We start from the raw sequence: 24643 nt of genomic DNA on the forward strand, positions 1-24643 counted from the left end.
CACATAAGTTCGTACAATTGACATGACTCTCAACACGCCATAATTTCGAAACTTTAAACTCATTTGCCAGCTGGACTTGAAAACAAAATCTGTCATAAAATGCCGAAAATCTTTAATTGGATTGAGGCAATGTACAGTGGATAAACTTTGAAATATAAAATGAGAGAAAAAATAGCAAAAGGAACTGCTGACTTTATCAACTTTTGATTTTCGGCAATTTATTTTTATTTCATTTTGCTCGTGTATTTTCAGCGTTACTCTGACATTCATAATAGCGAAATAAATTTCAGCAACACGCCTTTATAACAGCGCCCAAAACTTTTCCAAGCACAACAACTGCGACATACAGACGTACACTCATACCCAGGTCTACTGTATACAAAAATAGAAACAACTAACAGGGCAGGGCTACATTCGAGTGGAACCGAAGATTTAAGGAATGTTTGAAGAACAAGTAAGCCGGATGGGATGGGGAATTGCCCATCGGCTATTTTAACTAGCTATTATTTATTTAAGACAGTAAGAGCTCTTAGATTAATAGTACATATACATTAAAACTAAGTTGGGATAGGATCTTGATCGCTTTATTCAAATTGTGAAATACACATAAATTTAATGTAGCCCGGTGTTATATTTTATTGCCGTAGTTAAATTGCTCTCTGTTTCTACACCTTTAAAAAACAACTCACCTAGCCTTACACTTCTCCCGATAATGTTTAGGTGTTACAAACAACCGTTAGGTGAGCGGAACTAGTCTACTCTGAGCAACATGTTGCGAGAGCACAAAATTCGTGAAAACAAAAGCGCAGGCAACAGCAGTGGCAAATCCAATGCGGCCAAGTTGCTGCGAAATGCTAACTCGAGAATTCTCCAGTCATTTATAATAAAAACGCAACACCAACACTTACATTAACACTAACAACTGTAACAACAATAAAAATTACGATGAAAAGAGGAAATCTGAAAATAAAAATATTGATAACAACAGCCATAATAACAGCGCAATCTTGAAAAAATATATTAAATTACAAAAAGTTGTAAAACGCCATTCGCACAATATTTTTACACTATAAAAATAAAAACTTTATGCAGCAGGAAAGAAAAACAGTAATAAAATTCTAGGTAGAAAAAATCATAAAAATTCCAGCCACCGAAAGCCGACCTAAAGCCAAAAAGTCGATCCGTAGCAGTGACGCGGGAAAGTTCCAGGAAGGGGGTAGGAGAGTGGGCAATTTATAGCAACCACAGCATTAAAGGAAGAAGGGAACATCAATAGTTGCAAGAAGTTTTCAAAATGAGAGAAGCGAAGTTTCCGCCATTCACGGCATCGTTATTGGCCTCTTTGCATATTTGGGCGAATAGACGCAGGTAGTTTGCTATGAAATGCTGGCATATTTATGAAAACCAACCTTCACATCCTACAAAAACGTGCGCTTCAACATACTACTAAATATAATTAAAACTGATTAACTGGTTATCTTTGCATTTTCTTAAATCGAAACCCCAACTGCTGAAGTTACACATTTTATTTTCCGATAACTGTAATATCAAATTCAATCAGATTTCTTTAACATATATACGTATATTTATTTGATAAACGAATTTTTATAAATTTGTGACATATTAAATTTGTAATATTTGCTTTGTAACTTAACTGCTGACTACCACCAGCTAGTAAAGTTTATCCTGGAAAAGCGTTTCTTAACACAAAAAAATAGCAGAAACTAGCAGAAGAGAGCGTAAATTTATAAGAGAGCTGCTAGTTTCTGCTAGTGAAATTTCTACTAGCAGAAAATAACTACTGCCATATGAAGAAACAGCTGCTAAAGTACATGTGTATGTCATTTTCTTTGATTTTGCTTGCTTTAATTGTTTTAATTTTGAAAATAAAATTCTATTGATTGATTTTCAAGCATTGATATGAAGGGATTGTAAAAAGACAACTCATTTAAAAACTAAATTTAAGAGTTGAAAGAGTCGAATGGGATTTTTAGGAGTTTTCTTTACTTTGAATTTTAATTTTATTTACTGAAAAATAGGTTACAGATAACGTTCACAACATTTTTTGTGACATATATCTATTATTTTCCAATCTTTTTGAAAGCGATAACGTTGAACCTGCTAGACTATTTGAAGATCTATTTTCGTTATACAAAAATTTGTAGCATCGACTTGTTGTATCATGTTATTTAAATAAATTGGTGGATTCGGAACTGATTGAGTCTAATTCCAAGAACCATCTGATGCACACAGCTTCAATGAACTTCGGATTTGATTTTCACGATATGGCACATAAACTTGCGCCCAGATATTGTTAAAGAAAGATGTAAGAATTTTCTTTGTTGTTTAGCAGAGCACATTCAAAAAAGATACGATACTTAAAATATTAGAAAAAAAATATATGTAATAGTAAAAAAGGTTAGGCTAAATGATTTTTATTTTTTAAATTAATTTTTTGTTCAATAATGTTTGATTGTTTATATTAATAAAAATTCTTATAATTGAATATAGAACTTTTTTAAAAATAATTTATTTTTTATTTTAATAATTATTATTTTTTAGGGGAATATTTGATAGTTAGGAACACTGTTGAAGTGTCACAACAGGTGCAATGCGAGAAGAGAGAAAAGAGAGCAGCGATGACATGTCATAAAAATAAAAATTCAGCAGATTTCTATGTCATACCCTGCGTTCGGTAACCAAATGACACAAAACGTATTAAACAGATTATTTATGTGACAGTTCTCATGTATGGCCGTGTTATGCTCTGTATGCATAACTGGACCTTAATCTTCAAGTTTTTGGCAGATGTGTGAGAGATTGCATGTTTTATAATTTTCGAAAGTCCAAAAGATACATTTCGCACTCAATATATTGAACAATTCATCTAATACACTTTCATAAAAATGAGATAGACACTAGTGTGGTGGGTTTCGATGCGATGAGGTGAAAATATGATTTCAGTAGGTAAATACCGAACATTTACACACACTTATTATGGATGCAAGTACACATGTATACTCATAGTTTATATTTGAAAACAAAATATTTATTGTTATTAAGATTCACAGAACACTTGTTCCCCAGCCTCTTGCTCATACTCTATACGTCTATCAGAATGTGTGTAAGTATATATTGTACACATTTAGTCTGACACAAATTGACTTATACATGTGTCATACATACTGAATTATTTATATGTTTATGAATAAACATATTATACATTTATGTACATATATACGTTTCAGATGTGCTTAGTTAGGTTTAAGTAATTTGAAAGGGGTATGGGTCTCACGACTCCTACTCAACCATTTTCGACAAACTAATGAAGGCTACGTAATCCAAAATTAACACACAAAATCTTCACAAAACAAGAAGATTGCGTAAAAAATATTCACAATGTTAGGTCGAAAATGACTCAAATAAAGCTGCTATAGAAAATGCATTGCCAGAATATGTATGCAGACCGCACATACTCCTTATTTTGGATTTGACATAATTGTAATAAAAATTCAAATGTTTTCTTCGATTTTATTGTATTTGAAAATCTGCTAATTTGAAATTCCCTCTTCGCTTGAGGCGTCTTTGTCGCATATATGCTACTTCTCATAAATTTTGTTGAGAACTAATAAATACAAACAGTTGGTCAGATGAGCACTCGCCCACCACTCTATATTGACCATCTCACATTCAATGTCCATGGACTGCATGGGCGGATGCGAACTCGGCCGAAAAGACATTTTCTGAAAAGCACCTAAATTGATTTTTTCGATTTTCTTTCACTAAATACTGTACCCGGCTGGAAGTTTGACCTGGCATTCAAATTCGGCACATAATCAACTATTTGCGAATAATCAATTAATTTGGTTTCTTCACCTTGCGCTTTCGGCAGATTTTTCGCTTTCTCTGCAAGTTTTCTAGTCTTCGTGTGAAAAGCGATTGAAGCAACTTGTGCGCTTTTAGCCATTACTCATTTTCACACATACATATGTACATGTATAGCACTGGTCTATTTGACACTTTTCTTCGCTTGTAGATAACATGGAAATGGGCGAAATGTCAGTTTGAAAATAATTTTTAAGTGTGACAGTAGTGAATTCATAGTCAAGGTGCGCACCCTCTTATTTCTCTTGAAGACTCTATGTCTATGTAGGATTTCTATGATAATAGTACTTTTCAGAAAATATTTTAATATTCAATTAGCTTAGAAGTGTTTTTAAAAAGTGATTATTCAATTATTTATTTCCAATTGAAGTGGATTTTTGAAATGCTTATTATTCACCGAGTACACTTAACTGAAACACTGGCATGTGTGTGCTTGTCATCCGAAATACCAAAGCGTTGTGATCAGGTGTACGTGTGCATGTGTGAGTGTGTGTTCAAGGTTAATGACTAACGCAATTAAGTGGCCAATAATGAATTCGAAGCGAACATTCGATACTGCTAAAAATACAAAAATTTACATATATACAGACTTTCAAGGAAGACGACGTGTGATCCAAATATTTACATCTCCACTTATATACATAATTATTGCCAAAAAGCAATACTCTCTGGATTCTTAAAATAACAGAGAACGAAATTTACTTTGCACCAAACACTTTCTGTAAATCTGTTTTTAGCAATTATAAATATTAAATCTCAGAAGCAAATATAGAAAACTTCTCTCGAACTTAAATTTAATTATCCCATTAATTAATTATATGACAATATTTTAGTATTACAAATACAACTAACCGTTTCGATTTCGGTTTTTTATCAATATATTATATGTGACTGTGCATGTATTTTAATAATGTGAAACACACTTCGGCCCGAATTGGCCATTTGTCATATATCAGCAGCGCAACAACAAGAGCAAACAAAAACAATCACATTACTATTTTATATATCTGTTTAACAATTTCCGATAGTTCGCAACTTTGTGGGCGTCTCACGAACCATATTGCCATATAAATTTTATTGCTTAGCAAAGTTATATTACTTTATATTCCTTATGACTGCTTCTTTCTTCAAGAAACGACAGCTCCTGAGTTTAGACAATGACCTACGATAAAAAAAATTAAAAATTGACAAAATGGCGGCGTTTTTAAAAAAATATTAATTTTACCCAAAATTTGGTTGTTTGATCAGATCAAAAATCGATTATTTTTTGTAATTAAATTATTTTTTGGAATTAATTGGGTCCCGGATTGAACTCGGCGGCTACCCTTTAAATGGCTGTAACTCAAAAACTATTTCAGAAATCGATTTGAAATTTTATTAGGTTATTTTCAAATCGCACTAGGTGTGCTCCTTAAAAAAAATACACAGCACAAAAGGTCTTTCTATGGGTCGCTCCTACCTCAATGCAGTTCGAGCCAAACATATACAAGTATGTACATATAAGTATGTGACGGCACTCGTTTGCATGCTCTCCAGCATGCCTCAGATTCCGTCGTGGCTGTGTGTATTCCGATTCACAGAGGCAAATGAGTGCAGAAATGTCAACGAAGCAAATGAAAGGCGCATATGATTGCCCTGGAATTTCGAATGCTGCCAGCACTTCACCTTCACCTCTTTTTCACAAGCTTTTCCACTACTGTGCACTAATTAACTCGCAACTGAGATCTGAGGAGCGTACCAAACGCCAACAAACACCAGCAAAGGCAAACGGCTAATATTCACACGTATGCACTACTAATTTTGTTTATTCTTTCTCTCTAATTACAAACAGATGCTCAGATTACATTAAAATACACAGCAAACAGGGCGGATACAGGACACACACACACATATGCGCGCACCAGAAAGCAGCGCTGCAATGGTGGTAAAGAAATACGAGCAGCAATTATGCAACTGGAAACTCCAATGTTCCAACTGAATGCTCACTTTTGTATGGCATTTAGACAGTTAGCTCTCCACGTGCATTCTAAAAAGCAAATACACAAACATACACGTGTATACGAAGAGCCTCAGTGCCTACCTGACATCCACTTGAATTGAAATGCAAAAAAGCCAACGAATCGCAATGAGCCGCTCTCAGCTCGGCTCTGCTTTCTACTTAATTGAGTTACCGCACGTGAAAGCTTGTAATTAGGCAGACTATTCAGGACAAATGCATTCATCAAATTCGTAATACACTTACGAGTACTAAGGCGCTGAAGCGCATTCAATATTTTTCGATATCAACGCAGTTACAACACCGCCTCTCTTTTCACTTTTTATAATCTAATATATCAATTTATTAGTCCACAGTACGGCATTGATGGGAATTATTATGGGTTTGACACCTAGGTAATTAAACTAAATTATCGGTTGCAAGATGAGATCAAGAGCCGATGTTACCAGGTGAACACAAGTAGATTATGGTGAGAGCAAATGCTGTAAATTGGAATGTGGCGTTTAACCTGAACCAAAGGATCCAAAATGAAATAGATTTAGAAACAAATTGAGTAACACTCTCGTCACGCATTAATACAAGGTCATATTTTAAGATAATTTGCACATTCTATTGCAACTACATATGTATCTGCATATGTTGCTCTATGTGTGTATGTATAAATATAGAAAAAGAACCCAGTAAGCTATGGCTTCAAATTGCGCACAAACATAAATATTGAATATGAAATATGTAAGAGTATTTGCTGTATTGCAAACGCTCCTGCTTATAAAAATGTGTATGGTTTCTGCGCACATTAACATACATATGTACACGGGCATATTTGATATGGGAATTTGTAAAGTTAAGAAAGAGATAACAAAACTTAACGATGAAGATAACATTGTAAAACTTTTGGAACTTATGGCTTGTTATTTCTTATTTTTGCTAATAAAAGTGCAAACAAACAATCATAAAAGAGAACAGCCACAAACACACGAGTATGATCATCATATCTTCCGACTGACAAGCGAAATTTCTGTATAAAAACTATGGCACAACTCACACAATCGTGCATACTTGGGCACACACACACTTGAACTAAATATTGCACGGTGAAAAAAAGAGTTGTGAGCTCCTTCTTGTGTTTTGAATATTCCGTTTCTGCTGAAATATAATTGACAACTCTTGCGAGGGTGAGCGTGTGTTTAGATCGCATTTGACTCATAAGGTTATCATCGACCAAAGGCTTCTAATTTTATGAGAACCTTAGAGACAACTTAAAAATTGATACCGCGGAAACATAGGATTGGCAATAGCAGATATTTAGGTTAAAAGACAACGTTTTTGTGTGAACTTAAGAAGATTGAATGGGAAAGGTATAAACTAGTTATACAAATAAATGATAATAGTATACACTCTAATATAAGAGTGGTACGCTGCCAAGTTCTTTGTGAGCGAATTACTCTGATTTGGAGCAAACAAGGAATGTCATGAGATAGGAACGGTAAATTAATTGAAACAGTATTTTATAATCACAGGAAGAAAAACTTCTCGGTGTATCAGCTCATAAATCTGCAATGTTTTCATGCATACGCAGCCAATATGTGTTTAAATTTATGCAAATGCAATTCGCCAACACATAATGGCGCAGCAAACAATATACGGAAGTTCTATGCAGTTGTGTAAACTCCTGCCGCCGGCTGCCAAACAAAATGCCAGACTGCTCGGATGTCAGCTACACATATCCGCCCGACGGGGCCACCGCCACACGGCCAGCGAGCTGACGGTTGCCCACTGCCGCGTATGGCACCTAGTGAATCGCAACGGCAACAGAGACTCCGACATGAAAACACCGAAGGCAATTAACTGTGACACGGAACAAGGAGAAGATGGAGCAGATTGTGGAAATAAAAAGAAGAGTTAAATAGAAATAACAGAGAACAAGTAGACAGGAAAAAACAAAGTAGCTTCACACATCTCAAAATCCAGAGTGAGCTTCGTAAATAAGTGCTATGACGGAGCTTCTGGGGGAAGCCTCACACGCGTGACGTGACAGCTCCTACATACAAGTATCGTAGTTATGGAATACGTGTGTGTGCGTATGCGTCTGAGAATCTAGTAGAAACAAAAGCTTACGCAACTACCCAACAGTTGTTGCCTCATGTAGCGCAGGGAACGGAGGGGTTGCGTTGAAGAGCAGTAAACTTATGATAAGGGCCATGATGTAAGTTGAAATGGTGATAATTGTAATTGTGATGATGATGTTGTGCTTACATCACAGTGCATGTTGTTGTTGGTGGGTTAGGTAGGTGAGCCAGTGCACATTTTGATCCTCGCGGATGCTACAAAGCAAATGAGTTGTCACGTTGTCGGGTCACGCGCTGGCTGTATCGTGTAAACCTTGGGCCAGGCTTTTCGTGCAACAAGCAACAACCGCACTTTTGTGGCAAGGAACTAATGCGCGCCACTGAGTGTATATGTATGTGCAAACACGCTTGCGAACTGTGTACGAACAAAGCCGCCTTGCCGCGAATGGGTGGCGATGTGTGGCACAGTGCAAGTGTGCTTACTGTTGTTGCTACAGTCATTAAATACTGAACCCATGGACAAAGCAGTACTAATGCATGTGTGCCACACGTATGCGCGTGAGCGTCTGTTTGTAGGCCGTTCAGTGCATACGAACGATGTACCCGTAATATCCAGAGCATTTTCATTTATTTTCGGTGGAAGTGTTCCTATTTTGAGTTACGCACTTCTGTTGAGTGCACTGAGTTCATAGAATGTATATAAATATCTGAAGATATGGAGGCATGGTGCGATCAGGGTTTGTTTAAACAATTTCGGTGTGCTCGAATGTTTTTATTTTTATGATCACTGTCGTAAATTATGGAGAAAGCACAAATTCAACAAGATATCACGCTTGTCAGGACAAAAATCATTTTTTTGTAAGCAATTTAATAAAAATTTCGCAATAAATTGGGAATGTAAAAAGAGATATATACAAGTATGCCTCCCCCTTCCTTTGCTCAGCGCGTGCGTATGCAACCATGAATGTATTCTGTGTAATACAAACACACATACATAGTTTCGGGATATGAAGGCAAAACGCGAAACAGCAATAACAATTCGACGAACTTTTGAGTGCAACACCATGTGCACCGCAATTCAAAGGGACCACCTGTAGTAGCCGGCAGCCACCGAGCGCAGCGTCAACTGACAACTTGGCATATTTATTGCATCAGCACGTCATGCGTGTATCATGGCCATAGTCGCAGTGCGTGAGTATGTGTACGTGCTTGTGCGGGCCTCAATATTGGCAGGTGGATTAATTTAATTGGCAGTGCGATAATTTTAATTGAATTTTCATCAAAATAAGTATCAATTCTGCGCAGCAACAATGAGAGCCTTGACACACAAAAGCGCCGAAAGCGAGAGAAGAGAGACTTTTGGAAGGGAAAATGAATTAAATTGCCCTTTTTGGCAAAAAATGGGTTTTCACTAGGCAGAGAAATTTCAGTGTGACAGTAGTAGAAAATAAAGTTGCTATTTTTTAGCAGGGGTGTACACTGTACAGGAGACCTCAATTTCCTCACAAATCTTTACTTAGTCAATGATTAACGCCTAACCTTGGTATCTCGTTCACTCATATATTTGACACTTGCTTTATTACAACTTTGCAAAGCCTTGTACCGACTGATGAAAGTGGTCGAATTAGTAACCTCATTTTCAGCCCAATAAACTTGCTTTATCCGTCATGGGCAACATCTATAAAGATGTGTAAATGGACCAGTTCACTTAATTCTTTAATATATTTTTAAATACTCATCATTAGTTACACATTATATTAAATGATAGTAAATATTTTCTTATTGTTCAAGTATCGCCGTTATCTTCAGAAAAAAGAACAAACAATATTTTCACACACTTGCCCATATGTTAATACATACATACATATATATTGAAAAATTGTTGATGTGGTTAAATGATTGAACGTGTCTCATCCAATTCAATAAATAAAATATTCTATTTATATCTTTTCAGAGCGAATCACCCGACGATCTTCAAAACAACAACGAAATACAAAGCCACCTAGCCAGTATATAAATAAAAGTAGTGAAAAATATTTGTGAAAAACAGCACAACAACAAACCCAGAATGAACAATTAAATAACTTTATATAAAGCGAACAGAGATTCACCAACACATGCACCGAGATATACCGAAATGCGCTCGCTCATTTGAAAAACCTAACATAAAATACAGTTTACGAAAATACACACATTTTAAAAACAATTTTACTCTATTTAATACCACACTAACAAAAAAATTTTGTTTGAATCAACTTTTTTTCAATAGTACTTTAAACAAAATTTTTTGACTAGCCAAATTTTATGTACCAATATTCAGCACCAATAGTACCGTTGTCACCACCACTGGCGACATTTGTACATATGTACATATTTGGTTCCCAAAGGGCACAATTCTAACTCTTTACTTCTCGGTTCACACGCTTCTACATAATAACCGTACTAATACTTATTTACTCACTTAACTAAAACCGAATTTTTTCCAACACTACCGACCAAATTATTAGATCTTGAGCTGAAATCAGTGAACAGTACAAAAACTTGATAGTAAAAAAAGTATATATAAACCCGATTCCATACGCGATGGCCACCGTTCAACGTAAATTGGTTCATAAACAATTCAACTCCCCCATGGGACTTTATTCGCAGCAAAATGTCAAGGAAACATTGGATCGTGAGCTGAAGGCTTTCGGCGCTGATGGGTAAGTCAATACAGTGAATATTTAGAAACTCCTATTTATCGCCCTACATATGCAAAATTGTCCTAAATTAGTATAAAGTAGTGACAAATACTCCTATAATGACAATAAATGCAGTCCAAATGGTGTTATTAACGATGTCGGCATTATCTTTTGTACGCAGCAGTATTTAAGCCTCCTCCAACGACCTGATAGCTATTTGTGGCTCAAAACAGATAAACGGAAATGATACCAAGGAATGCCGGCGCCCTGGTCTGTTATTACTATAAGGTATCATAATTCCCAACATATACCCAAGGTGTTTAATGTATTGTGTTTTGTTGATCCAGTTATAAGTAAGCACTCAACAGTTTAAAGACTCTTTAGACAACCAATTAGTCTATTAGCATTTTTAAACATTTTCAAACAAATCCTCTCAGTAGGTAAGCCGCTATGGGACTGATACCAATAATCATTTAGAGTCTGCTACTCATTTGAGCCGCCTTCAGGGTATTAAATGCGACTTTTTGCTTGAAAAATGCTTCTTGGCAATAGGGCAGAGGAGAGCAATTTATTTTTGACATACCTAAAATCAATCAAGTAATTGAGTAGGGAAATGTCGTTATAAAACCAATTGGAGTAAAATAATGAACGTCTGATATAGCATTGGAACCGTTTTTGCCACTAAAATTTACATCAACTTCTACAAGAGTATCAATAAATTTATTCATAGCACTCAATACAGCAGCAAATTGAAATATGATAGGAGCCAAAGCAATCACGCAACAATGTGTAGATATGTATTACCATTACTTACCTCATTGTACAAGGGCCAGAGCACGAGCAATTTGCTTTACAAATCATGCACTCAGCGGAAGACAATACTCAATGCCTCAAATAAATAAAATAAGTGAAAAACATAATATCCACAGAGCTATTGTATATTAACAGCGAATGGCTGCAAAAAAGATGCTAGCAAAACATGAATAACGACATTTACCGCAACAAAACAAAACCAGACCGAACCGACCAAACCAAACAAATGTGCAAGAAATCGGGAAAGCGGGCGAGACGAAAGCTCCGTCAGGAAGGGAAAAATAAATGGTTTGTAAGTGACATGCTTCGCAAGGCCAACTTGACAATGTGAAAAACGAAACTGCAAATAAATTGACCATTGAATTTATTTCCATTTCCATTTCTCCCATCAAGCATTCGCAGTGCTGCCAGACGGAAGGCTGATTGCGTACACGCCATTCAGTGCCAAACCATCCATTGAGAACTGTTCTCAGTGTTTTTTGATTTTCGGTGTGTATCAGCTGTTGTTCGGCGCTGGCTGGCTTCACTGTGCTCATGGCTGAAGGAGTCCATACAAAGACCATATGCACATGCTCTGCTGGATGTATAGATGTATAGATGTGCATGTGTCGGTGTGTGAGTTTCCATAGAACCGTGCCATTTCATGCGTCGCTTGAATATTTTTGTGCATACTTGTAGCCAATAATGCATCAATTTTTGCATTTATAGCGATGAGTATGCAACTGTAAATTCGTGTGTGTGCGCTTGTATGGGTGTATTGCATTGTCAATTGTTTGGTTATTGCATGCGTGAGTGCGCATTTGTGCCATATCATCACATTCCCGGTTTCGATAACTACAGATACATCTACATCCATATTTACACATGATACTGCCGTACAAGTGTTGCACCGAGCATAAAATTTTTGTGATTTAGTGCTTTTCGGAATGACACCAGTGGGCACATGTTCTATAGCAAAGGACAACGTAACAAATATTTCGCTTTGCTGACCCCTCTAAATATTCCACACAACTTTAATTCTTACAATTTTTACGAGCTTTTACTGTTCGACCTCGACCTCGCACGAACTCAGTCTTTCCTTACCTTTGTTATAACTTACACTCTTTCGAAGCACCACACAACCACACGTACTGTAACTTGAGCACTTCGAAAAATATTACCACTATTTTTACAAAACCATTTAATGATCGCACAAAAAATTGTGCATACAAATATTTTTCACTCGGCAATATTCGCCTCTCAATGAAATCAAATCAAAACAAAGCAAAGAAATTAAATATAAATAAATATGAAACATTAAACGGGTATACAAAACTCTCGAGAAATAAATTGGAAATAAGATTCAATAAAATTTAGTGACACAAAGCAACACTTCTGTGGCTTATTCACGTACATACTTTTGGATGTTACATTTATGCACATGAACGTACGCGCTGGGGAGACGATAGGGCACACAGCACACAAAGTTCTATTTGAAAACTCGCAATCAATTGTATTGATTTCATATTATTGTGCAGTTGGTTTGAGTGATATCACAACGGTACATACACAAATATGTACAATACAAACTCACTTGCTGGCCGTGCAAAGCAGTGCAACAGCGAGGCAATACTTCTGCTACATTCCCATTATAGCCCTCTCCAAAGCAAGGAAAACAATGCACACACACTTCGTAAGCTCATAAAATCAGTCGCATCGTCTTTGCAAAAATATCAATTTTCTTCTGTCTCATAATATAAATTCCGTAAAGTCACTCAATGTTCTATTTGAAATGCAGAGATCTTCGTCGATGTCGCTCCACACTCTCTTCTAGAATCACTACCAAATTGCACTTTGTGGCCACAAGTTTGAGAATAAGATATAGAAACAATAGTTGTGGCAGAGATTGATGATGATAACGGTAATGGTGATGGAGCAGTGATATCTCAGTGCCACAAGATAACGATGAACAATCAATTTGCAACTGTGCCATAAATCGAGACCAAGGTACACATGCCCAGTGTCCTGACTACCATTTGGGGAGAAGTTTGGGCATAGCATTTCACTACACCGGAAGAGATAAGTATGCAGATGCTTATTTTCTCTGTTAAAACGTTTAACCAACCACTCACTGTTAAACTCGAACATGCAAATTTTTAGTAGTGAGGGATGCCTAGTTAGAAATATAAATTCCAAATACTTGTGACTATCGGACATATTGCAAAATATTTTCAATATACATATGTACATATATTCGATCAACACATACTTTTTATACTCTCGCAACAAGAACAAGTTAGAACAACCAACATACTTGTGGGGATTCAGTGAATGTTTCGACAAATTTTAGGATTGTGAATTTTTACATTAGGTCCCCGCTCGCTTTTCGGAAATTAATGCTTCAATCAAATCTTCGCAAGGAAATGCAATATGCTCGTATGCTTGTTATTACTTATTAGCGAATCTTTTATTTTCTTATGCAAATCTCCCCAATATGTACTTACGAAATTTGTATATATCAATTATTTTTTACTGTAAAAAGTCGAGCATTTTTCCTGTTGAGTGGTGTTTTTAAAGGCTTGCTTAGGTAAAGCCATACCGTTTCAAATACTCTGTTTTTGTAACATTTATGCTCAAAACAAAATAGTCAAAATGTTTTTAAACGCGCCTACAGGGGTTTCAATAAGAACCGAATATAATGCCAACCGATTTACTTTGACTCAAATCTCCCTTATTTATATCATTCAGAGAAACTCTTGCGAAAATATAGTGTCACTTTCCTGTTTTCTTTTTACATACCTATATATTAGTGGAGCACAAGATTGTTTAAATAAAAAATAAAAGGTAATATTTTAACTCTATTTAACTTCGGTGCTGCCTAAACGAAAACCCCTTTATGTAAATTGCATAGAAGTTGCGTCTCTCTATGTAACATATATTCGTACATATGAGCTGGTTCTTAGTTGTTTTCATCCGTCTTTGCTGGTGCCACATCTAATTCATGTTACTGATTCAATTTGATTGGAATTGAGTGAGTTGAAAGTTGGTTGTTCAAAAGTGAGCTGACTTGAGTTGAATTGTTGGTTGACCGCAAGTAGCCAATATGGCCGAGTGCCTCTGCACTTTCGAAAGTTTTCCAACGTTTTTTGTTTTATTGTTCCCATTGGTCTGTGCTAATATTTTGTAAACAATAACAATAACATACAAAAGTTGTAGTGGAAATAAACATATTGGCATACTTCTGTGCTTATATACGTATGTTCCGCTCACTCAATTGTTTTTGAAAATTGTTCCCACAACATAGAAGTTGTCTTGATTTACACATGTACATACATTTTTGGAGCTGTTTACACATACATACGAGTATATTCGGTCAAATTGAGAGATCTGAGGAAACATGAAAGCCTGACAGGGATGCATACAGATTCCACTCCGAATAAAGATCAGCTCTGCAGTTTTGAAAAAAAAAAACAATAGTATTCATTGCAAAACTGAACAAAAAACAAAAAAAAATATATGTACATATGTATGTATGCAAGTGTATAAGTAGTTAAAACAACGAAGTTATAGCTTTCCAGGAGAAAACTAAATTTATAGAATTGTAAGCGAAAAGTTGTAAAACATTAGACAGATAAAACGGACTTTTTGGGGAGAAAGCGCGAAACTTATTTTGTTAAAACAAAACAATTGTTGGCCAAACTAGCAGGTCAAAGGAATTAACTCTGGAATTAAGTGAGCAGAGTGAACGGGGCAAAATACTCTGGACGTAAAAGCAAACTTTGCCTGATTAAAAATCATACTAAAAGTAGCACAGAAAAAATTAAAAAGTTCAAGCAAACACAAGGATGTTGGAAGGACTGGGAAAGCCAAACAGTTCGATTTGAAGTTGAAGCTTAATATAAATACTAGAGAGGCAATGAAGCATTAACGAGGCATTAAACAGCGCAAAAGTGCTTGCGATAGATAAACTTTTGTAATTACTAAATTGCCAAGCGCCGAACTCTGCTCTAAGCTCTTCTAAAACGGAAATACACTTAATGTTATGCTCAGCGAAAGACCGAGCGCAGATTATACAATGTCATTAACTACAAAATATGATTGAAACTGCACACTATTCTTCAAGACCGCTTATACGAAAGACTTCCACATATTGTTCACCCCACCTTTCTCGCCCATATCGTTCTCATTTTCAACAAGGTGCCAGTTGAAAACAACAAAAATTAAGCAAAGATGCTTCTACCGACGATAGATAACGAATGAGTCAAAGCTCTAATTAAGATAAGTGTGTGCTATTTTTCATAGTTGGCTCTCCTTGTGTTTCATTAATCTTAAAAGTAAATTATTACAAAATTTTGATTTTGGATATTATGTAATAATAATATGAACCTCAAAAGCAGATGAATTCTAGCCTATACCGCTCACATCGCTGGAACGTTAAAACTTGTAATTGTAGAGAAACCAATCCTTGTATACATTGGGGCAGCAACAATGTAAGCTAGAGTGCACTTGACACCCCTGAATAATAAAGTTTATATACAGCGATCGCAAAAGAAAATTGACTCAAAAATTATTCGCAAATGTGCTCTTAAAAACCACGTTCATAACCAAAATTAAGCTTTTATTGTAACACATTTCGAAGGCAACTACGAATGCGATTGCCACCAATTTTGTACAGTAATCATTTTAAAATTATAAAAACTGTATACGACATATATACATACACCACTGGTTAATAGGGTTGACCTGAAGGAGTTGAAAAGTTTCTAACCTATTCTCGAAGATCAGCAAATTAAGAGACGGCGCTTAGCAATTATTTTTTAAAAATCAATACCACTAGTGCCATTTGGAGGCAATATATCAACGAGCCCGAGTTTGGATACAAATGGCAACCATGCCTATGAAGCTATTCGTCATATGCTAAAAGGAAGCAAAATCGGAAGTGGTCCTTTCATTTTCGTTCTCATTTATTTATGTGGTGTTTTCACGCACACACACACACATACAACAAATGGGCTGAACATCCTTGTGGGGGAAACTCCTCTCCTCTTTATGCAAATTCTTGATTAAGTACAGTCAACGCAATTCCCATAGCCTCTCTTGGTTCATCGACTTTTTACAGCGCCATGTCTCCTTCTACTTTAAACTGTTTGACTATTGACAGACTGCAAGGGCAGCGACAGCTTACAACTTGCAAGTCACAATATACTTAATTAAACACTTAAATCATAAAATTATCGCACATTAAGGCACTCCTGCTCTATGCAGCGCTCCACAATGCTCGTGCTGCCTGCAGGGCCAAGACAACGCCTCGCTTCACTGCGTATCTTCTTAAACAGTGGCTTGCAGTAATACTATAAACCGAAAAACCAAAGAAACAAGCAATAACAAAAATCATTAAAAACACAATTTCCAAAAGAAGGCGATAGTAAACTGCAAAAACAAGCACAATCAAGAGCAGGGGGTTGGTTGAGCGCCCGGTTTGTGGCCGCCTACACAGTCCGCCCATGACTTCCTTGAAAATTGCAACTTTGTGACTTTTGCGGTTGCCGGTCCGGCTATCCTTCTATGGCTGGCAATGACAACAACAGCAGTGAAAAGCATTTGTGTCGCGGACAGTGAAGCTGCCAACATAAACTTCTTTTCATTGCCAACTGACACTTTTTGCGGTCTGTCCAATTGTAATGAGCGTGCGGCGACGAGGGTGCGGCTTGGGAATGTTAAATATTTTGATAGGTACTTCACAACTACAATAGAATTGGTTGCAGCAGTTTACGCTCTCAGCGCCGTCTACTTTACACATTTAATTCTTAAGGACCATCTCCTTCGGAGGGCTCATAAAACACTCTCAACTGAGTTATTGAAAAGAGACGTTTAGACTTACTTCAGAAGACTCAAACAAGGAGCAAATTTATGCATTTAGTTAGAAATCCGATACAAAGGCATCGGAACTATTGCTAAACTACAAGATGCCGACTTGTTTCATGATCTACACGAACTGGTATCTTAAACTATGGTACTTAAAAAAAGCTTTAAAAATTAAGTAATCGTCGATTAATTTCAATTCAATTAAAAATCCTAGTCCGGGCGATAGCCAGATGTGTGATGAATTTACCATTAAAATTTTAATGCAATCGACGAAACTGTTTTGAGAAATCGTGGACATCAGTTAAAAAAATGTAGTTTCGGGCTTTCCAGCTACATTCAATTTCGGAAAATTACTTTAAAATTGATTTTTTGAAACCGTCACATAGGATAACCCCCTTAAAAGAGACTCACGCAAAGCTGTAATTCAAACACAGGCCTTGGATAAAGCTAAAACCTGCCCTAACGCAATAAACACAATATGCTTGCAAATGTGGCAGTGCAAAAACGGATTATCATTTATTGCAATAAAGTTTATGAATTATTCCAATAACTTTTGACATAAAATCACATTTCAGCGAATAGTAAAGTCGAGCAGTGAGTTTGTCACAGCCTCGCATATGCCAATAACTGTTAGAGTAGAGATAATAAATCTGAACACCGATTCGATTGTGTTCACCTTTTAGCAGCTGTGTTTTCATGCCATTTGATGTGCGATATTATGCGACCATGGATGACGAGTTATGACCTGAAACTGGGGCATTCCTACGTACATACATACATATACAAGTATCACAGCAAAATCCATTAGCAATTCAATGGCAATATTTCATGGTATATGATGGAATGTCGTGATGTTGCCTTTGTTATGCATTTACATATTTATGTATGGCACATTTATGTATTGGTGAATATGTGCATGTACGTGCAAACTCATAATAACATAATAACAATAACGGTTTCAATAGTGAGTGTCTGAAATCAAAACGTGAACTCTAAGTGCTTATTTTACTGTTGTGCTCATTTACACAAAACATAGCAATAAATAAATAAATAACTATAATAACTATGTATAATTAAGCTGTAAAAAGGGGAAATTATTCCACTAAACTGCTTATTCGGAAAATTCTAAGCACTATGCAGACAACTGATTATTCAATGGTCCCACGTGCGATTGCATGCGGCAACCTTGACAACGAGGTATATCACTAACACGACTTTCAATTATCACTAATGCACACACACTTTCATTCACACACTATATTATTTCGATATTGGAGGGTGAGTAATCCCGGTAGAGGTGCCTTTGTACGCTCTTGAATATCAGCCTAGTCGTAGAGTAATCGAACCGCAAGCCACTGGTGGATTCCCTAAAAGCACTTAAGAACATTACTTTCTCACGTCGCCTTACGTCATATGTCCGCGTGTGTGTATTTATGCGGATGTTTAAAGCAATTGAAATGCATCGATCCGTTCTTTTAAGGGAATGTCGCTTTCTAAATTTAAAGTTTGCGCCTTTCTTTTTAATTGGCATAAACAAGCAAATTGCTGCGTTTGGCGCATAGCAAAGCAAAACACTGCAAATGCAGATGTGGCTAATGGAGAAGTTTATGAAAATCATTTCTCAGTGCAATGCACAAAGGCCGCAGCGTTTGTTAATAATTGCTTTATTATCCCTTTGCTGCTCGTTACCGACTTGACAATATTCGCATTGTGGTGGTGTATCATTTTCGTAATTGTTGCAATTATTGTTCTGTTTACGTGTTTTTAATTGCATTGTTGTATGGAGCCATTTATTTTCTCATTCTAGCCGCGCCACTTTAACCATTGCTGGGTTTGAGTGTCGGCTTGTGTTCAGTTTCGTGGGTTGTTGCTGTATGCATTGCTCATTCAACCAATAAGCTGAAAATCGCAATAAACAAAACACAAGCGGAAACGGAAATAATTACTGTGAAACAAAAGCGACAGGAATCGCCTAAGCGAATATTTCATTTCTATAAATACCGATATTACCATTACAATAACGCTCTGCGGATATGTACGAGTATAACGGTCGAAACTAAATATTTCCTCATTTATTGCTGTTGTTGTTGTTCGCCGTTAATACTGCTGCGCTTTTCGCAAGAAATTGTAAATGGCGGCACAGCAAACATGTTACTGTTTATTTTTTATAGCAACTGATACAGAAATCAAATCATATGCTCAAATATAGATTTACAACAACAGGAAGTTGCACAAATACACAGTATGGCTACTGGATTTCCGGTCCCTCCGGCATTCGACATTCTTTAGTAATTGGTAAAAAGCAAGCGGCATGTATGAGGATTCAAAAAACAAAAGTAAAAAGGCCAAGAGCACTGCACATAATTTTGTAGTAGGCATATTATATAATTTTCCAGAATTCCAGAACAATAAATATCGGTGCATAACGTGCTCAAACGTGTTTTCTTCAAAACGTATAGAAATGTATACTTGCTTGCAGTCGTCGACATTTAAACTTCAATATTATGTATTAAATATCGTATTTGTATATATAAACGTTTGAAGTGTTTAAGCAGTGTCCACTTTCTGCTGATCTTCAGAGTAATATTCGCGACTACAAGCAATCTGGCATGGTTTAAGAAGTTTGAAGAATGTATTCTGGTAAAATTTTTTTTTGGAACCTAATTATTTCTTCATTATGTTCATTTAACTGCATAATGTTGCGATATATAATATTTATATATTTACACACTTGTTTTTTATTTAATAAAATTTAAATTATGTGCATTTCTCTATTTTCTAACGAATTATTTTTATGCATCGAAATGGACTTTCTGAAGTGCAATCTTTCTTCAGCTCTGGTCTCTCTCATATATATTTTATTTGTATATATATATTGTATATATGTGCCCAATCTTACATTTGTATTTTGTATGCTTATTTGATATAAATGATAAGTTACAAACATAATATATGCACATATCTGTTACACACACTTTTGAAATGTTTTGCTAAACGAAAAGTACAGTTACTTTTCCATCCAACTGTCAATAACTGTAGTTTTATGCTTAGTATGTGAACAAAGCAGAGAAACAAAGACAAAATAAGTTTGATAACAATGAGGCCGCTAATGCCCGTAGTTATTAGTGGTGACTCCCATAGAGAGAACTCGATGTTTAAGCTTATATCCGCACATGAAGGAAACATACATAATGACAATAGGTAGCCAAACAATAATCGTCAGCAAAATGAAAAAATACAAAAAAACGGTGAAAATAATGGTAAATGCTCTTGTATTAAAAGCTAATGGAAAAAGTTTGTCTCACTCTCCACAGAGTGGTCTACAGTTATCCCACCCATGCATCGATGTGTATGTATGTTATGTGGGAAGTATTCGTACCAGGTATTATACTCTCTGAGTCATTAATATTTCATGAAATTTTGCCTTGGGAAATTGGAAAGCTTTGTCGACAGTTTTCTTCAAAAGAAGGAAATATACTAGTTTCTTTGTAATCCACAAACCTCAAATATAATAACCAGTGCTTGGCATAAGATTCTAAGTCTAAGCATCGTCGAAAGGTTGAAATAAAATAAGTGCTTGAAATATAGGTTTTTAAATGAATGTTATAAGTTAGACGCCCATATTAAGTTCTAAGTATTTATCATCATCAAATTGGAGCCCTCCACAATCCACAATAGTCACATAGGTTTCTCATGGCTCTCTGTTTTCCTCTTTTGAAATACTTTGAGTTTCGCGTATCGATGAAAACTGCTCCCATTTATTGTTTTCCGATAACGGCACTCACTACTAGGCGACGGCCGCACAGTCCACATCCCACATTTGTTTACATGTTTATATGTTGTACAAAGCACACAATTCATTATTTGTGCCATGCCCCCTTGACAAAGGCATGGGTACCATCCAATGTATCGGCAACAACTTACTTAGTCGCTCTAGCAGCATTGCCGCCCCCGTACGCCCTCGTCACGTCCGCGGCACTTGCTGCTGCCACTGCTGGGCTGTTAAGGATAATGGCAAAATAATGTGTCTGCGTTACATAAATTTTGCATTTTTTCCACAACTTTCCTGCAGTTTTTTCACCTCGCGCGGTTATTATTTGTTTGCCTCTCCCCTTTCACCTGCCGCCGCTGTGCGATCACGGCGTGGTATTTTCCTGTTGGTAGCGCCGTTATTATGGCTATTTAAGAAAATTGTTATTGCTACATTGCATACACTTTGCAATAAATATGATACACCCATACACATCTCCATCCGAGCGGTACATACCTGAGTACTGCGTCCTTAGTGTGTGCACATGCTTGTGCAATGAAATTGTTCATCTGCGGCACGTTCTATCTACTATACTGCAAATTCATTTCGATTTTAGTTTGCTTCAGTGGCCAATAATAGCCACTCAGCCAGAGCAAACGACCATCAGGCAGTCAGTCAGGCACTTGCTTATGGAGATAACAGCCAGTCAAACCGACATTTCTCCCAAAAAGTAAGTAGTTTGCCATTCGGTGATACCGAGCCGGAGCTACGTCCCTCTCCACAACTCGACCAAACACATCATATTTGGTAACACGCTGCGAACTACCGCTGCACACACTGCCATGTCTCATTGCACCACATCAGACCACATACACATACATACATTTGGCAAATGAAAAGCTAAACTGATACCTGTGGGGCTCCGGTTCGTCTCAAGTTGCTTCATCCGAACGAACATTGTATAGAACCCGGCTGCCTTATTTGGTTTTCATTGCTCTCATCATTCAGTTGATCTGCGCCTTAAGCCAATTCGCCCACAAGTGGTTATTGAGCAAATAAGAAATGAATTACCAATTAACTAAGTTAACCCAGTCCAGCGGGTGTCATTTTTACTACCGCCTTGGAAGGAAACGGAACTCAAAGCCAGCATTTGCATTCAGCATGGTAATGTCTTTATATTGCTTCTTGACAATGAGGATATTAACATGGCAGGTCGTGAAGTTGCGGATCCCGCACCAAAACAAGTCGAGTTTAGTTTATAACTCAATACTTTATGAACATTCATAGCTTCATTTGGAAGACACACTTTTTGACTATGCTACCCCCCAGCGGTACTTGACGCCGGAATTGTCAGTATTTTCGGAAAAGAAGTTTTCATCGGGTCGAACATTTTAAATATAATATATTATATTTAGTGAAGATTTGCTTTCTTGTAAACGATCGAGTAGCCTTTTGTAATGCATACAATAATCCATTTCTTCCAATATTCGCTTATCCTACAATACATGATTTCAAGTCTTACAAATTTCTTTAGCTTAGGATGCTTAACAAAAGCACAATAATACTGAATGAATTCAGACGTAAATCACTATGTGCTCGAAGGCTACTTGTTGGGACTAAAGCATACCTTACCAAATCGCTTACGCTGACATTAAAATAGTTTTCGTAAGGTTGTTGGCCTTCGTAAGTTTGTTCGTGTTTGAAAAAAGTTATGTAGAAAACACTTTCCTATTGGGGAGCTCAATTCGATTGGGCTTGTGCGTGCCTCCCGTGCATTAGTCATGCTTATGCAATTTTCAATAATTTTCCGTTCAGCCAATTACGATATTTATTTCGGTATATGTTTGCTTATACTTACAGTTCGCTGCTTTTTATTGGTTGGTAATTTCGAAACTTTTTTAATTTGTTCAGTTTCCATTGAACTTGCCGTTTGTTAGGTTTTTTCTCTTAATTAATTGTTTCATTGAGAATATTTGCAATCCATATACTTGTATACAGCAAAGCGCACAGGTATGAGGAAGTATTTGGCATTAAAATAATTGACCACACAAGCTACCTAAATGCGTCCTGGTGTGGATTGATGATGATTATGCATCGCGGCATAAAATTATAATTACATATACGTATACCACAAGTAACTACTTACATATTATATATATTTACATATATATATATATGTACCTATGTGTAGGATAATGTAAATTATAAGTACAAATACGAAGACATGTGTTTGCAGCAGACTTCTAGTAGAAAAACTTTTTGTGACTTCTCCAAAATGCTATCTTGCCAAAGCCTTTGTCGGCACCTCAAGTTGCACCGCAGAAAAGCACAGAAATTATTTGTATTAAAGAACCCTATTATGCGGCAGTCGACATAACTTAACTCAACCGAATTCCTAGTTTTTGTGTCACATTTTTCTAAACGACACCCATCAGGACCGAGCGAACTTGTCGTTATTCACATATTTAATCTGAAATTGTTTCTGATATAAAATACTTTAATAAATATTTATTACAATATAGCTAGCTACTAGGCAAATGAACATTCTTATACCAGGTGACATATGACCTTTTCTCTTAAGAAGGATATATTTTGTTCAACTACTCAACCATGCAATCGATAGAAATCTTACCTAGAAGGTCTACATTTCGAACAAAAGGGGCCGACTCAAACCTCTCTCGTCAGCGAATTAACAGTCGCTCAATTAAATTCAGTCAAAAGTACGCAACAATAACAATAATGGAGTGTTTGAGCAAAAGTAGCTATCAAGGAACCGCATTCAATTACCACCAGCCTATAACATTTGTTCATGTTAACTGCTTATCACACGTGCGCGCACACACATTCACACATCCTCCAACAATTTTCTCTACGAATTTTAACACCTTTGCGACCCGCTACAGAGTATCGTGTTCTATGTAATCGCAATTACTTTTTATAACGCATTTAATTACAAATTCTTGTGTAACGGTTTTGATGGGAGCATATAATTACGCAATCATATTTGTATCTTTATCGCCTGAGTTCAAAAATTAACTGCGAGCATGTGGGTACATGCGACTTTCCCAGGCTGATACCACAGTTAATTAAATGCAACCTTGCAGAGAGAATGAATACAAAAGTATTCGACTGTGCACGATATCAAACACCCTCCTTAGATACCGTATGTAAGCATGTGTGTGTATATGCGACCGAAAGTTATGTCGTTAAACCCGAATATTACAAATGGAGGCTAAGCTTACCGAGGAAGATGGTTTCAACCTGCCTTATCCTTTACACAGACATTTAATACCTTAAGAACATAACTGACATAGACAATGATCAGCTATACATAAATATGTGTGTGTCGCATACATCAGAGAGTCCTTTTTGAACCACCTCCGGTTTGCTGAACAAAAAGGTGCTCTCCGCCAATCTACCGTTCCCTGTGGCACTCATGTCGCCGGCAGGGTTCCAAATTACTGCAATTTGCTTGCACCAGCTGCAACAGTTGCGAAACTCTGCCATCGATTCCGATTTAGCATCGCCTAATGCCGCTTGTGTACACATATGGGGGCATAAATACAAAATAATGCAGACATTGCCACACCGTTGCAAACCCAAT

At 36.5% G+C, this 24643-nt stretch overlaps 1 protein-coding gene across 1 annotated transcript in view; it reads left to right on the forward strand.

Annotated features, from left to right (window-relative positions):
• The first annotated feature begins 4052 nt into the window (after positions 1-4052).
• Positions 4053-24643, forward strand: part of LOC106617608 (uncharacterized) — a 112049-nt gene continuing 91458 nt past the window's right edge. The window contains exons 1-3 of the mRNA XM_070111642.1: positions 4053-4109; positions 9905-9973; positions 10458-10652. Coding sequence (XP_069967743.1) covers positions 10534-10652 — 119 coding nt within the window. The 5' untranslated portion in view covers positions 4053-4109; positions 9905-9973; positions 10458-10533. The remainder of the gene's footprint in view (positions 4110-9904; positions 9974-10457; positions 10653-24643) is intronic.

The sequence above is a fragment of the Bactrocera oleae genome, chromosome 6 (genome assembly GCF_042242935.1).
Source record: "Bactrocera oleae isolate idBacOlea1 chromosome 6, idBacOlea1, whole genome shotgun sequence".
NCBI lineage: Eukaryota > Metazoa > Arthropoda > Insecta > Diptera > Tephritidae > Bactrocera > Bactrocera oleae.